Genomic DNA, 17523 nt, shown 5'->3' with positions numbered 1-17523 from the left:
ATACAGCTGTCCGCTGGCAGATGGCTGGAATCCTCATGTTCCTGCTGAAGCACTGAATTGTCTCCAGGCTGACGGCTCAGGAAGCGGAGAGCATTGGTTCTGCTTGATCTGCCGGGGCATGTGTGTCCAATCAGTGCAGTAAAGTCTCTCCATCCTTCACACACACTGAGCCTGAGCCAGCGTTTCCTCACATATGTGCTAATGCTTCTCATTTGTTTTTATTGCGTTTTGCAGCTGGCCCTTTCACTTACCTTCTTTCAAAGTGTTCTGTACTAAAGAGACGAGTCGTGTCCCAGACGGAGCAAAGCAGTAACGTAAGACACTCTAAAACAAAACAAACAAACAATATATATATATATATATATATATATATATATATATATATATATATATATATATATATCAGTCATTCTTGAGAGATGGGACAAAACAGGTCCTGCAGGTGTAGCTGCTATTACGTTTAAATATGTTCTATTTTAAATGTTAGGAGGATTAATAATAAAAATGTATTTAACACAATTATCACCTTCAATTTAATTTAGCCGTTATTATACCAAATCTATGACTTATTGTCCGGTCACTGCATCTAAAACAGAGAAGGGTTCAATCAGTCATATGCTTTCAAAATAATAAAAATGTTTTTAATGATGAAAAAGACCTTGTTTTTATGTAAAGACTTGATAATATCTCATATCAAAGAAAAGTTGTTTTTCAGTGACACATGCATGTTTCATCAGGTTTTTAAAGCACATTTTAAATATTTGAATTTAGGTAACATTTCATTTTTTTTTTACATTTTGTCTACAATATAAGTAACATATAACTCTTTATTATGATGACATTCTACTGACTATAAGTCACTTTTCAAGAACCCTGACCCTACCAGTCCACTAATACTCTACTAATACTCTACTAATACTCTACTAATACTCTAATGAGAGTAAGTGTTTCTGTATATTTATAAACACAATTATATGTTTTTGCTCAATTTGTTAAACTGTTGTTCATCTGTGAGTTTATTTTAATTCATAAATCAGAATCAAATATAATATTTCTTTAAAAAGCTACTATTTGTAATGTCTACCTGAAACTTTCTCATTTAACCCAATGATAGCTATAATACATAATAATATGTTTATAAGCTTTTAGCCAAACTAAAGTGAACTGAGCGTCTGGATTTGATCAATTCAAAGAAAAACAGCACAGAAGTGTGAACAGAACTCCGGTTTTCACACACACACACACACACACACACACACACACACAGATACACACACACACACAGAGAGAAACACACACACACACACACACACACACACACACACACACACACACACACACACACACACACACACACACACACACACACACACACACACACCTCCAGGGGCCAGCTGCTCTGAAAGAATGATCTGGATTTGGAAGTCAGGTAACCCGTTTTACTCGTGTGCTGTTTTGTCCACGCAAAATTAGATCCAAATATACACTTTTTCAGATTTCCAAATTACTAGAGAAACACTAGAGAAACACAGGGGGAAAAAGACAGATGGGGGAAGATGACAGTTCTTTGCATTCTAGTTTTGCATTGCATTTACACAAATGTAATATTTCTGCTCCATCTCTGATGATTATGACAATGAGTTTACAAAAACCTTTCTTGGGCTTTTGGACCAGTTTTAAAGTTTTCCTGAAATCTGATGATGGTCCCCCTTTTAACTGAGGTTTATGAATGATTTTGTTCCCTATAATAAAGCCACAGTGCAAAAATAAATACAAATCCTAATGGCCGACAAAAGATGTTCAACATTGCATAAATGTGTCTAGAGACATGCACGTGTACAGCATGTGTGTGTGTGTGTGTGTGTGTGTGTGTGTGTGTGTGTGTGTGTGTGTGTGTGTGTGTGTGTGTGTGTGTGTGTGTGTGTGTGTGTGTGTGTGTGTGTGTGTGTGTGTGAGTGTGTGTGTGTGTGTGTGAGTGTGTGTGTGTGTGTGAGTGTGTGTGTGTGTGAGTGTGTGTGTGTTTGTCTCTGTCTGTGTGTGTGTGTGTGTGTGTGTGTGTGTGTGTGTGTGTGTGTGTGTGTGTGTGTGTGTGTGTGTGTGTGTGTGTGTGTGTGTGTGTGTGTGTGTGTGTGTGTGTGTGTGTGTGTGTGTGTGTGTGTGTGTGTGTGTGTGTGTGTGTGTGTGTGTGTGTGTGTGTGTGTGTGTGGCGTCTGTGTGAGTGAGTGAGTGTGTGTGTCTGTGTGTGTGTGTGTGTGTGTGTTTGTCTCTGTCTGTGTGTGTGTGTGTGTGTGTGTGTTTGTCTCTGTCTGTGTGTGTGTGTGTGTGTGTGTGTGTTGTCTCTCTGTCTGTGTGTGTGTGTGTGTGTGTGTGTCTCTGTCTGTGTGTGTGTGTGTGTGTGTGTGTGTGTTTGTCTCTGTCTGTGTGTGTGTGTGTGTGTGTGTGTGTGTGTGTGTGTGTGTCTGTGTGTGTGTGTGTGTGTGTGTTTGTCTCTGTCTGTGTGTTTGTGTGTGTGTGTGTGTGTGTTTGTCTCTGTGTGTGTGTGTGTGTGTGTGTCTGTGAGGGGGTTAAGGCACACATATGGAAAGCTGCTTGGCAGGTTGCAGTTAGTCACACTCCTGCGTCTCTAATTGAATTAGCGTTGACAGCTCACCACGGGCCGGGCCGTGGACTCCAAACACTCAGGGGCCGAGGCGGGAGGGACATGTGCCCTGAAATCAATTACCTGTCCAGGGGCCCGGGGCGGAGGAGCCACGCTGAACACATCCTGAACATCAGCTCTCAGACGGACAGCAGCATCTGCGGGCACCTGACCCTCTTCAGCTTCAAAGAGCCGGGCTCTAAATCACCTGTTGGGCTCGGCCACCTGATCCTGAGAGCAGCCAGAGACGCACGGGTCAGACGGATCAGATGGACAAGTGTCACACACAGGAAGCTGACAGGAGACGAGTCCTCAGGACTTCTAACCAAAATAAAGTAGAACCCACTTTATCTGTACTCTACTGTTCAGTCGAGGAAGGACCTCAAGGACTTCACCTTCAGTTCAATCAACATAGTCACAAATTCACTTTTTCACTTGTGGACTGAACGAGACTGTGATGTAAAATATGATACAATACAATCAAAATGTTGTTTATATGCACCCTTTACTCCTCGTCATACACACTCCTGTATACTGTACATACTGTACTCCCGTGTGACGAGCTAAATAAGGTCCTGCGTAATAATTCAGTTTGATAAATAAACAATTGAGTCTTATTATAATGCTCTTCACTTCACTTCACATTATTCATACTTTGGGCTAATTATAAACCGGTATATTGCAGAAGACATTAAAAATCTTAGTTACTTCTAAGGTTTTTAGGAAACACAGCCCAGGTCAGTAAAAGATAAGGAGACGGGTAAATGACCACAAGATGAAGATGAAGATGATGATGATGATCACAGGAGGTATGTAATGACAGGGAGGTCTGGGCTAGAACACACACACACACACGCACACACACACACTCACACACACTCACACACACACACACACATACACACACACACACACACACACACACACACACACACACACACACACACACACACACACACACACACACACACACACACACACACACACACACACACACACACACACACACACACACACACACACACACACACACACACACACACACACACACATACACACACACACACACACACACTCACACACACACACACACACACACACACACACTCACACACACACACACTCACACATGTGTGTCACTAAATATAACAACTCAATTATGTAATATAATTACAAAATAATTGTAATCATATTATATAAATACACATCTGAATATTTCTTAAATATCTCTAAAATATTCCTGGTGTTTCAGGTATAGGACATATGTTTATTCCATAACTGTTTTATTTCCTTTATTTACGGTTAATGTGTGTGCTCTATTTTTTTTAGATGAACACAGAAGGCTAGACTAATGTAGTTCATCATGTCGTTACTAAGGGACTTATAGTTAGTAGAATGTCTTAAAATAAAGTGTAGCCCAGAAAACTAATTGTGCACCATACCAACAAAAAGAAAAATAATGATGAGAAATGGTTAAACGATTCTAGAACCTATATTCGTTTTAATACCGAGTCTTTCAAAACGAGCTGAAAGTGGCACCAGATGAACTAAATAAAACTTCACAGCTTCAAAGATGCAATGTGTTTTCTCCCCAAACAGCACTGAAAACATTATTAAGGTCACGGATTATAAATACAACAGAATAAACCGCTTAATTCCATGAATTTAATGTTTCAATAAGGAACATACAAAAATGGTACTATTCACACACTGTGAGGAAGTAGGTTTCAGTTTCTGTGTGAGTGGATGGTCCTCGGGTCAGGAACGAGTGCCCTCACTAGAGCGCGTGTCTGGTGTCAGGGCCGGTTAGTGAACAGACTCTCAGCAGGAGTCTGCTTCAGGTGACGAGTAACAGAAGAGAAGCGGGGGAACCTGTAGATGTAGGGAGACGCAAAGCCTGGCTCTCTGTCGTCTTTCTGAGCTCGACCCCATCCAGCCGAAGCACTTCTGAAGCCAGAGTCCTGGAGCCAGCGCTCTGCTTTCGTGAAGGACAGGTCTAACACGGGCTGGAGGGCGCCGTAAGCGCAGAGTCTGCCCAGACAGATGCTGCAGAAGGTTCTGTAAGAGAGAACGCTGCTGCAGCACGGAGGCCTGGAGAACGTGACGGGAACAGCTGCTGGAGATCCACCACACCTGCCTGCGTTCAGAGAACATCGCTGCATGAGCATCTTAACCAGAACCACTGCCACTGAGATAACAACACAACGAAACGTACCCTGCAGCTCCACAGCAAACGATCTGAAGTCCAGGTTTAAAGGACTGGGCCACGCGTACGACTCCAGCATCCCATCCGGCACGCTTGAACCAGATCAAATCAGACAAACATCTATTGCTATGTGTCTATTTCAGATCGGAAAACATGTAGTAGTTCATACGGACGCTAACTTTCGTTACCCATTTCGTTCCCTGAAGCCCTTGGCAAAAGGATTCCTGTCGATCTTCAGTTTTGTTATCTTAAAGATAGCAGAAAATACACCGTCAAAACATGTCTCCATATAGATCCAAACACTTACGGAAGACACGTCTGAATAAAACTGATTAATGTAACTGCAACGTTTTCTCTCACACTTCTGACTTTTTTTCTCAGAATCAAACTTAAACTTGTAATTCTGAGAAATAAAGAATTTCTCACAACTGTAACTTTACGTCTCACAATTCTGACTTCATAACATAACAACTTAAAGTTGACTTTATAACTCACAGCTGCGTCTTATTATCCTCTCAGAGAAGAAGTACACTCACACTTGTGAGTAAAACTGTCAGAAAAGTCACAATTGTGAGATTTTAATAACTTACCGTAGCGTTACACGTTTGCGCTTTATTAAGTAATCTAGCGATAATACTTCATACTCATCTGCACTCTACATCACAGTCGGTCTAATGTCGACCTACATTTTAGACTTTTCAACTCTCATGTTTTTCGTATCCTGTTAATCTGTCGAGTGACCTGCTGGTTCTGGTAGGCGGTGACCGTGGTGAACTGAGTCTCAGAGAAGGAGAAGCTGTGGACGCCGTCCGCTGGCAGAGTCTCGGACAGGCCTTCGCCAGCTCTGTGCTGAACGACGTGGATGCGTGGCCTGTACTTGTGCATGGACTTCAGGATTATCTGAATTCAAAACACATCGGACACATTTAGTTTATGTGCGCCTGCTATCGTTAGAGGCAGTCGTGTTAAAGAAGGGAACTCACGTGGCCTTTGTCGTCCATCTCATTGTTGGTGAGTTTGACACGATCGAAGCTGATGAGCTGTCTCATCCAGGTCTGTCCCGACGACGGCGAGTCCGGGTGGACACACAGACGAGGAGCGACGCAGGACTGATCGGTGTTTCCAGACACCATCCACTGAGAGCTGTGATACACATACCTGACACAGGAACAATCACTGACACTTCTAGTCCGTCTGAAGCAAGTCAAGTCATTACTTAATAATCACTTTATAACTAACTGCATTTCTTTGAGGTGAGATTATGTTAAACTGCAGGTATTATACTCTTTGACTATTCTCTTCATTCATTGTGTTCAGACTGAAGGACCTGTATCTCTTTGAGTCCACAGGAACGATGTCCATGGCAATGGAGTACTGCTGGTCAGGATCCAGGTTGTGGACTTTGACTCGGACAGAGGGGAACATTCTCCTGAGAGGATAGATACGCAATCAACACACATTATAACATCGTTACTGAGGATTATTATTACAGTTATCATAGGCCTACTTCAAGTTAAAACACAGGTCAAAATAAAGACTGGTAAGCTGAAACTAGTTAGGATGCATCATATGAAGGAGAACAACGTTGTTCTAAACAGATCAAACTCACATAAAAACAGGCTTCATTTTAGCTTAAATTGTGATTACCTCCCAGCTTTGGTAATGATCATCTCTGTGCCGATCTCATGAAATCTCTTCCATAGGTCATATCCTTGAAGATCTACTCCGACGTGTCTCGCCGCTTCGCCTTCTGCTCCTGCAGGTCTGCTGGACTTCATGCTTTTCTTCTTCTTGTTTCGTTGATCTTCACAAGTCATCAAAGTTAGACAGATTGCATAAATGGTAAATAAACCCGCATACTTAAAACAGTTGCTGGACATTGATATGTTTCTCAGTTACGCTGCACTGACCCTGAGTGTCAACCAAAGCTGCTGTCGGTGCGTCTCTGTCGTAATCAGAGAAGCACTGAAACTTCTCGTTCTTCATATTTTCCAGCCTCATCTTCTTGAAAGTTTCCCCCGAAGTGTCCGTGGAGAGCGCCTGCATTCTGAGCAGAGATCAGATGAAGAGACGAGGGTCTGTCAGCAGCACACACATCTTTCTCCTCGGAGCAGCTCGTCTTCATGTTTCACTTCTCCATTTCTCACCCTCTTAACTCCTCGTTTGCCGATGGGAAGGAGATGCTCTTTTTCACAAGCTTACAGGCACCAATAGAATCTCAGAGGAGGACTGGAGGACTGCAGGTTGTAAATAACAATGTAGGTTACTCACTTTCGCTGATGTTTTCTGATTATCTTTCTAGTTGGCTTGTTTTATACATACTATTAAATGTACCATGTTTTAAAAAAGCAAAGAGGAGGAACATTCAATTAGATACATACAATTTATTTTTGTTTTTATCAGCATAATTTCTGTTTCACACACCAGTGATGATTTCTGGGCCCCCTCGGCGGTCTTTGGCAAGAACATTGACAAGAACTTTGGCAACTTATTGACAAGATATCTCGTCCTCTAAGAAGGAGGGTCATGTAATGTGAAGGGAAGTGTGGGAAAAGAGAAGAAAAGATCAGAGTAGACTGTGGAGGGCTTGGAGACTAGCGTTGATCTCCTCCCCTATTTTTTATCTGACAAACTTCTGCAACATAATGTGCAATAGTTTACACAGGTTATATCATATTATTAGTTCTCTGCCACAGACGCCACAACCTGTCCATTTTCACCATTATTGGTTCAGGGTTCTGTTATGTGACGTACTGGAAACAAGGAGTACATAGGTTTAATGAACACAGGTAGCCACAATGACTTACACCTCAATGAAACTTAAAGATCGGACCATCAGGACTAAACATGGAGAAACAAGAACAGGTGGACAGACACGGGTGAAACCTAATTCACTAAGAATCACGGAACAAGGACAGGAACATGGCTAAAAAAGGAAAAACAGGAACACAGAACAAACGAAACCAAAACAGAGTCAAAGAGTTATTCCACATTTTGGTGGATCGTATGCAACCGGCAAGAGCACCATCTTCTGTTTGCTGCAGCCCAGAAACTGAATCTGAAAGGTGAAGAGGATCCATTAGAACCTTTCATCAGAAATGCTCATGAATGCAAGACTCTCCAGCATCTCTCCAGTGGCACAAGCAGGGCTTAATCTGTGCCGGAACAAACCCGATCCAGCAGATCCTCCTCCTCACGCAACAAGGAAAAATCTTCATGCTGATCTATGCATGCGATAAATCTTCTCTTATAAGCGTGCTTGCCGTACATCTACATTTGAAATAAAGAACTCGCCAAAGCGAAAACTTTTATGTAATTTTGTATGTAGCCTATCTGCTTAAATTAAGATCAACAACAAACTACGAAAAATAAGTCAATATTATACTCGTGAGGTGGCTTTGGATGTCGTGAGTAACGACTCACACGAAGCAGCAAGGAGGTGATTAGACAAGTGACGAATCTGAAAGCACTTTAAGAGAGTGAAAGACACGGCACTTAATCACGCTGTTATCAAATGATTGATTTAATCTGCTAGATTGTGTGGATTTATTAACTTATCAAACTACATGCTTTTCCTCATTATAAACTTGAAAGCTGATAAGTACAAGTATGAACATACAATCCCCATAATAATAATAATAATAATAATTACAGTGAAAAATTTTTTTCCAGGCCTTGAAATTGTTGTTTCAAAATGCCATGGCTTTTCCAGTTTTTCACGCTGTTAATGACTTAAAATGGTCCACTAATGTGATGAGTCCTCCGTTCCTTCTCCCTCCTCTCATCACACGCCAGATCCATCAAAATCTACTAATTACGCACTGGACTCAACCACATAAGACATACCATTTCTGGGAACTCAGTAATCATGTCCTACGGAGGCCCTTGTAATTACAAACATCTAAAGGGCCTTCCTATGCAGTCCTTTGAGGAGATTCACCCGCTGCTGCTGATTGGTGCTGATGAGCCACATCTAATCAAGTTAACCTGGTGCTGGTCGTATGCTACGGGACCCTCTCTATCCTCAGCAGGTCCTCTTAACCTCTCCATCATCTAATCAAACAGAGCCGGTGAGAAACGTCACTATTCTCCCCCAGCGTAATGAGAAACACTCGCTCCATACAGGATCAGAGCTCAATATATTAGAACGTTGTGGAAAAGTTCATTCATTTCAGTAATTCAACTCAAATTGTGAAACTCGTGTATTCAATTAATTTAATGCACACAGACTGAAGTAAAGTCTTTGGTTCTTTTAATGGTGATGATTTTGGCTCACATTTAACAAAAAGCCACCAATTATATAGGATTAATAGGATTATATACTATTATTAATAATAAAAGTCTTATAAAATATTATGTTTTTATTTATATTTAAATGATTAGACCTCTAATTATACTGTATTATCAACTTTTAGTTGTTTTCACCCACTCTGTGAATAACATATCTAAATATATGTAGGGTTCTTGATTTGTGTGTGTGTGTGGTTGATTGTGGGGTTTTATTCCGTACATTTAGAATACATTTTTGTACAAAAGTTTTTGATGAATCATGATTTATTTTTTGAAAACGTCTGTATGTTTAGTGAATGAGACACATTGTCTTTGTTTATAAAGCATCTAGATATGCAGAAAATGGACCGAAGTGGATAAACATAGGGTTTAGTCACATTAACCTCAAGAATGGTGGCAATCGTTAAATGTTAAAAAGATGAGCTCTTTACATCACAGTACAACATAAAACTAACGATAATGATGAAGGAAATTAGCAAACAGCAAAACAATAATCCTATAACAGTAACTGCATAATTTATTCATGCTGCAATGAATGCTGGGAACACAAAGTCTGAATATTTGTGTTTGACTAGGACAGTCAACTAGGACAGTTTGAGTTTTTTCATGTACTTTAAAGATAATACCATATTTTAGTATTTTAGACTCAAAAGGTTTAGTAAACTGGAAAATGTGTGGTTCTGTTTTTTTACATTGAACCTTTCACTGGAAATGTTATGAAGTCTTATAGCAGAAGATACGTTTAGGGCAAAATATTAATCTGCTGTGTATTCAGTTCATATTTTTAAACATTCAGTTTCATGGCACAAGAATCACCAAGAAGGATCACGTTCTGTCAGTGTACGAGAAAGAATACAGGTTAGTCTGCACGACATAAATCAGCACATTCAGCAGTGTAAGATATAAAGTAAGTCAAGATTTGGATTCATTTCCATCTTCCTCATTAACATCAACATACCTGAAACATCAAGAGCTTCAGCTTCTCCCTGAAGAGTGATCTAGAGAACACAAGAGATTCAGCACTGGACAGCGCCTGCTCCTTCAACTAGCTCACCCCAAAATCAAGATTATCCCATTACTCTATGTAATTTAATGTGTAGGTTTTCCAAGCTTGATAACGGTGGCCATTATTATGAAGCTCCGTAAATCACATATATCTAAAACTAGCCTAAACGTCTCCGGGTGTTTTCTGAATCAGATTGATGGGCTTTTTGAAACTCAGATCACTGACTCTGTATGTGACGAGCTCCGGCTTCCTGACTGACCTCTGACCTCTTCCAGCTGTGTTCCTCTGAAAGAAGAACGTCAGACACACCTAGGATGGCTTAGAGGCTGATTTGGACGTTTGGTTGAACTATGACTTTAACACAGCTAACTCAAAGTACGGCTCAAAGTACGGCTTGAGCATGTCAATATAGCATAGAGTTTTTATTTGTGTACGTCACTATCACATGTTCAAGCTCACTTACCTTTTAAAGAAAAAAGAAAAGCAAAAGCATTGTGATGAATGTTGGTAACCAAATAGTTGACGACAGCTATTGACTTTGAACAGAAGAAAATAAAAGAACAATAAAACTTGAATCACCTCAGTTTTTTAGTGGAAAAAAAGCATTTTTTGTGGATAATTTCTGCAATATTCACTCAGAAGCTGAGGTTCATAAACTCACATTAATGAGGCCAATGATCAATCAGGTCCAAAATGAACTACAGAACCTGTGTTACATATTAAATATAAAATGCACAACTTACATAACAGACAGATGGTTGACTCAGACAGACACAGACAGCTGAGGAATATAAGAAGACGCAGGAGAAGAGAAACTGATAGTACTGTGTAGGACATCTAGTGGGGAACATATGGAGCTACACGTGAAAAAGTTCACAGAACCACATCTGACTTCACAGACAGAAAGAACGAGCTCTGCCTTTATTCATATTTATATTCATTCAAATAATAAAAATCACTAAAACAAGTAACTATTACAGCTACAAGTACTGGTTCCTAATCAAAAAGTTAAATGCCATAAACTATTTCTTCATTCTTCACCATTTATAATTGGGCCGTTAAGATGTTAATATAAGAGAAGAAAGTAATGCTTTAAAATAGTGATAACGGCTCCCTGCTTTCCTGAAATATTGCCACTGTTTTATCAACAAAACAGGCATTAAAGGGCAAAACAATTACATTAAAAAATGATGATGAGGGGTGTGTGAGATACATAGATGAGCCCTGTGGACAGATCACGATAACCACACACACACACACACACACACACACACACACACACACACACACACACACACACACACACACACACACACACACACACACACACATTAAGTTTTTTACACAATCTGACATAGCTGCGTTTGAAATTGAACTAGAAATGAAGTGCTGGGCAATGGATCAACCATGAATAACCTGAACATCGTCTCTGACCGTCCATCAGTCCATCTTTCCTTCAGCGGCTCTGGAAAGCAGGCCAAAGTGTCCAGGGTACGATCCTCATCACTCAGGTGCACTGGAACTACATTAAGAAGCACATGGGAGCTTAACGGAAGACTTATTCAAGAAGAACCTGTCCGAGGAGAAATTCGTAAAGCAACTCCTTCCTCAGCTGAGGAGGTACTGATGTCTATGATGATGAAGAGAATAAAGACTGCAGAGCGTGTGCAGCATGGTGGGATCATGATCACAGATCCAGCTCTTCACTTGATCGGTGTAAGCTTTACAATATCACTTCTCTCTAGCAGGCTATGAGGCAGACGAGGACAACTCCAGCACGTCAACTCTGCATCATAAGTATGACGCCAGGTCTTATAAAGAAGCCGATTAGAAAGATCAACAAGGTTAGGCATAGAACCAGGTTGAGGAAACCAGTGACCGACAGGACTTTTACTTTGTTACTAATTTTTCAAGTATCTGTGCTTCACCAGAGTACTTTAACATTTAACTTTGTCTTCACTACAGTCCAAAGCACAAGATCATACTTTTTTCTTCACTACATTTCATAAAACACATTGTTACTTCTTATATCTCACGTGCTCTGAAACACAATTCGACAACATACTGAATCAAACGATCCATTCAGGACGAGTCTCCAGTGAACTGAATTCAAGAAGAAACAGCCGGGAGATCTTGTGAGGCACACGACTAAAGCTACTAATGGATTAATTACTGTAACTGAAAATCATATTTAGGTCAAAACTGTCAGTTTGTTAACTAAATCTGCAGTAAAGACTGATCTAATTAAGTCCAATGAAATGAAATGATAATATCAGTGATAAATCTCATCCCCAATCACAAGAGCTTCAAAGAAGAGCTATAACATAACTACATGTTTATAGCCTACTAAAATATATATGTTACTTAAAACAAATGTATTTACTCTTAGTATTAGTATAGGAGTACTTTTTTTTACAACCAGCGATTATTAATAAATTACAAAAACATTACAAAATTAAATTGCCAAAACTATTAATTGCGAGCACACAGTGTCATTAAATGTATTGGAGAATGTGGTGAACATAAATAAAGAAAAAAAGTTGCTTGTCAGATTTCCCTAACAAGTAACCATGCTTTCTAAAATAAGCCCCAAAAACCGCAACCACCCGGGATTCTTTTACACAAAAAAAGGTGCTTATAGGTGGGTTTGGCAGGTCTGGTTCTGAGTCCGTCTCGCCCGGGTGTGCCGCAGGAGGCTTGAAAAGTCAATCCGTTGCGTATCGATCGAACGCCTCGGGGGTGATCGGGGTGTGGTGTCATGATTGTGAGCTTGTGATTGGGTCTGCAGGAGTTTGGTCAGGATTTTGATTAGTATGAAAAGATTTTCCACGCTATTTTCAAATGAAATTTCTAATTGTATTTTCTATAAGCATGGTTTCTTCTTGGTTCCGGACAGGGGAAGTCTTGCTGCCCGCGGGAACAAAGAGGGCTTTCAGGTCAGAAATGAATTCCTTGGTCTGCCTGCGGTCTGCATAATCCTGTATTTCTTCGGCTTTTGCAGCCCACCATGCATTCTTAAGCTCATGGGTGCATGCTTGAACCTGGGACTTCAGCATCATGGGCAGCTCTCTTCTCATTGATGAGTTGAAGGATGACTGTATCGCTATGGTCGAACCAGTCTTGATACTTTTGCTAAACCCAAAGGATGCCTCGACTGTCTTCAAGTGCCCTTAATAGACCCAGAAATATGAAAAACTCGGATAATTTGTAGACTTGCCAGTAAGATTTATTTATTTGGGATACTTAATCCAACACGTGACACCTTGTTTCTTATTACACTTCCACATACATAGTTATTAACAATTTTACTTCAGTCAAAGCTAATTAAAAATGGCATAATAAAATACACGTAGGCAAGGCAAGTTATAACCCCTTTAAATACAAAACCCAAAACAACTGACAGGTAATCACACCATAAACTGGTCTATCACCTTCACGTGATACACCTAACAGAGGAGTCTGACACAGTGTGCAAGACAGCAGGCAAAGATGGAAAAAACATACAAGAGAACATAAATATAATAAAAGACAGAATACAGGGTAAAAAAAATAATTTATTCCCTTCCCACGGTCCACAGTGTCGAATCTTTTTGATTCTTCTGTTGTACTCGATCATTTCAAGATCATTTCAAGTTTCTTTGGACAAAAGTGTCTAAATGTAAATGTAATCAGCCACAAAGATACATATCGAATCATTCATTTAATATGGATATAAAGAAAAACAGCGCATGACAAATGCTCCGTTTTATGACATGACCTTGGTTCCTCAAGATGGGAATATTTTTGTACCCTGTAAACAAGAAAGGTGAAATCAAACATTTGCTACTCTTAGAAACATCCATATCTAAACCATAGATGAGGACCGCCAAATGTATCCTTGTAAAATCCTTGTATTATGTGTTTGTCCTGAAGCACCAGCTGAAGGAGACTCAGAAGACGCTCCAGCAGAGAATCCAGCAAAGAGAGAAAGATCTCCAGCGGCTGAGAGAGACTGTGGAGTCTCATAAGGTGAGTCTGGAGAAGAAGAGAAGTTTGTCTCGTCTCGGTTCAGACTCACTGAATCACTGTGTGTTTAACAGCGCTCTGCACAGACAGCAGTGGAGGACAGCGAGAAGATCTTTACTGAGATCATCCGCTCCATTGAGAGAAGACGCTCTGAGTTGATAGAGCTGATCAGAGATCAGGAAGAGCAAGCAGTGAGTCGAGCTGAAGGACGACTGGAGCGACTGGAGCAGGAGATCAATGATCTGAGGAGAAGAGACGCTGAGCTGGAGCAGCTTTCACACACACAGGATCACATCCAGTTCCTGCAGGTAACACACATCTAGAAGAACAGATCAGAGTCAGACTCGAGCAGATCCTGCTGTTATTATATCATCATCAGTCATACTTTCTTCTGATCGTCTTCTTCTGAATGACCTCAAACTGATTTCAGCACTTGCAATCTTTTAGGAATCATTTCTATGAGTTTGTTTTTCTGGAAGAAATCAATTTAGCTGTGAAGTGCCACCAGCAGCACCAACAGCTCAAAACTTCAGGGGTGCATTTCCCAAAAGCTCTATCCCAAAAGAGTTGAAAATAGCAAGAACGACCACAGTTAGCTAACAATGAATTTGTCCCTTTTTACCCCCAAAACATTATTGATTTAACTCTTTGACACGCTGTGCTTTCAAGATGAACCAGAGAAAGACGTGGAAATAAAAACAATTATATGTACAGATGTATTTAATATTGCACTTTCATATAATTACCATTGCCCATTGAAATAATATATCATAAATGAAATTAAATAAAATGTTATTTCATGTAGACTACTCTTGGGGGCCCTATTGTAGCCTTTGGGCCCTAGGAAGCCGCTTAGTTTGCTTATGCCTTGGGCTAGCTCTGCATCAGGTCTTCAAAACCTGACAGCTACATATTGGTTCATTTGACTATGAAGTGAGGCTGTAATCAGTCTCATCGTGATTTTAGGGGGCTTCTTTTTTCAGATGTTTGTGGCCAAAAATGACTGAACTTGTGGTGCCTTTTCTCAAAAACTGGGGTGATACGTGCAGCGTATTTTTGTTGTTTAACATTAAAAACCCACTAATTATCATGATGAATTCATCTAATTAGTGCTAGTGAAGGCAAGAGTACTATTTTGTGCATAATTACTAAAATTGTGTCAATGATTACACCAGCATTAAAATAGCATAATTCTGATTTTATGAAAATACAGAATTGAGTCAACATTTTGCATAGTCACTTAATTAGTCAAATTATTTAATGATAATAGAATTAATAATCAAATTGTCATTGTGTAAAAGTTGTTGATTTCTGTTTCTATTTTCTGTAGGGTTTCCGGTCTCTCTCGGCTCCTCCTAAATCTAGACGTAAATGATCTCTGCAGTTCTGTCTTCTCTTTGGATGATTTGAGAGAATCTGTTCATCAGCTGAGAGACAAACTGGAGGATTTCTGTAAAGAGCAGCTCAAGAAGATCTCAGACAGAGGTAAAGTCCTGGAGATTGATCTGCTCTCAGAAAACAGTCCATCATCATCATCTCATATCATGGAGAAGTTCATGTTAGAAATGTCTTAGGAGTGATTCAGGATCATGAGAATAACTCTGTTCATGTCTGTTGATTTCCACAGTCACATTCAACATTGTTCCCAGAACCAGGAATGACTTCCTACGATGTAAGTCAGTAAGAAAACAAGCAGAAAACTGTGTTCATGCTCTTCTGTAGAAGGTTGATGATGGAAATGATGATTTGCACAGATATCTGCTCATCTGTACCGAGACACTGATCATACACTGAACATGAAACGATCAAACAAATCCATCAGATTCCTCATTCTGATGTTTTTTTTTTATCTCCATCAGATTCCCGTCAGTTCACTCTGGATCTGAACACAGTGAATAAACACCTCCGTCTGTCCGAGAACAACAGAGTGATTACTAACACTGACACAGATCAGCCGTATCCTGATCATCCAGACAGATCTGAAGGTGTGTGTCAGGTGTTGTGTAGAGAGAGTGTGTGTGGACGCTGTTACTGGGAGCTGGAGTGGAGTGGAGATGTGTTTATATCAGTGTCATATAAGAGCATCCGCAGGAAGGGACGAGGTAATGAGCGTTGGTTTGGATCTAATGATCAGTCCTGGAGTTTGTTCTGCTCTCGCTCCAGATACTCATTCAGACACAATAACATAGAGACTGCTCTTGCTCTGAAACCCATCAGCAGTAGAGTAGGAGTGTATGTGGATCACGGAGCAGGAACTCTGTCCTTCTTCAGCGTCTCTGACTCAATGAGCCTCATCCACACAGTCCAGACCACATTCACTCAGACGCTCTGTCCTGGGTTTAGTTTTTATATTAAATCCTCAGTGAAACTGTGTTGATGAATCAGAATAGACTAAAGTGAGATTAATAATTCTTTGAGCTGCATGATAAATCAGTAACATTGAGATGTTATAGGGGTCTACCTTTCTCTCTTTATTTTTAATTGCTTACACACTAAAAGCTGTGATGTGGGTGAAATTATGCTTATTTTTTTATTTTTTTTTTTGTCTCCACAAATGTTTTATATGCTAATCATTTGATGTTTGTGTGTAGTTACAAAACAAACTTAAAGCAGTTTTGAAAGAAATGTATGCTATCTCAAGAGATGCATGACGTTATGTGCATGTTTTGTGTGTTCAGAGAGAATAAGCCTTAGTTTCAGAAACAAGTTTAAATAAATCTGTAATACTGCAATTGAACTGTCACTGAAATAACAGATATAATAAATGTGTGTAATACATCCTGAATAAATGTGTGTAATACATCCACATATAGACAGTACGATAAGTGTGTGATTTTACAAGTTGCTGTTTTTATTGTTATGCATATCATTTTTAACTGTGGAATTAGCTTTTTATGTTTAGGTTATGGGGCGCGAGGGGTGGCGGCTTCTTCCTTTCACACAAGGAACATTCATGTATAGACAAGGTACCTTGAATGATACAGCTGCACCTGATAGCAAGGAGATTATAAATGCAATTTTAGACTGATCAGTGGGATAGAGCAATCCTCTAGGGGGCCAGACTAGGGGACTGTGCCCCAGTCCCTACAGTAGGGCACAGTAAGGACTGGAATTAACTGGAGGCTGACGGTGACTTGTGAATGAGCGATGACTGAAGCTGTGGGTGGTGAGTGTAGAAGAACTGGCCGAACGTAATCAACACGTTCCTGGAATGGAACGTCGGTGCTCATACTGTGCTAGCTGTGTTGGTCCAGACTTCTGTAACGGAAGCAGACTCTCACAGGAGACAGGAAAAATGTTAACAAAGTTTATTTGCACAGATGAGCATGGAAAGTCTATAGCAGATAAATCAGGTGAGTATATAACCCTTTGAAAGTC

At 40.2% G+C, this 17523-nt stretch overlaps 2 protein-coding genes across 2 annotated transcripts; one reads left to right on the top strand and one right to left on the bottom strand.

Annotated features, from left to right (window-relative positions):
- Positions 1-4332: 4332 nt before the first annotated feature.
- Positions 4333-6950, bottom strand: tbx22 (T-box transcription factor 22). The gene is made up of 8 exons (XM_043256754.1): positions 6755-6950; positions 6492-6648; positions 6172-6273; positions 5828-6002; positions 5586-5744; positions 5033-5091; positions 4854-4936; positions 4333-4775 (listed from the first exon to the last, which is right to left on the bottom strand). The coding sequence occupies exons 1-8, from the start codon at positions 6888-6890 to the stop codon at positions 4435-4437; spliced, it is 1212 nt and encodes a 403-aa protein (XP_043112689.1). The 5' UTR covers positions 6891-6950; the 3' UTR covers positions 4333-4434.
- A 4597-nt stretch (positions 6951-11547) lies between these two features.
- LOC122358182 (tripartite motif-containing protein 16-like protein) lies at positions 11548-16871 on the top strand. The gene is made up of 9 exons (XM_043257974.1): positions 11548-11815; positions 11889-11949; positions 13037-13076; positions 14053-14148; positions 14220-14453; positions 14815-14831; positions 15476-15630; positions 15773-15817; positions 16005-16871. The coding sequence occupies exons 1-9, from the start codon at positions 11548-11550 to the stop codon at positions 16520-16522; spliced, it is 1434 nt and encodes a 477-aa protein (XP_043113909.1). The 3' UTR covers positions 16523-16871.
- Positions 16872-17523: the final 652 nt, after the last annotated feature.

This window comes from Puntigrus tetrazona, chromosome 14, assembly GCF_018831695.1.
Source record: "Puntigrus tetrazona isolate hp1 chromosome 14, ASM1883169v1, whole genome shotgun sequence".
NCBI classification, from domain to species: domain Eukaryota; kingdom Metazoa; phylum Chordata; class Actinopteri; order Cypriniformes; family Cyprinidae; genus Puntigrus; species Puntigrus tetrazona.
Note: the sequence above shows the minus strand (reverse complement) of the source record. Positions and strands in the feature narration are given on the sequence as shown.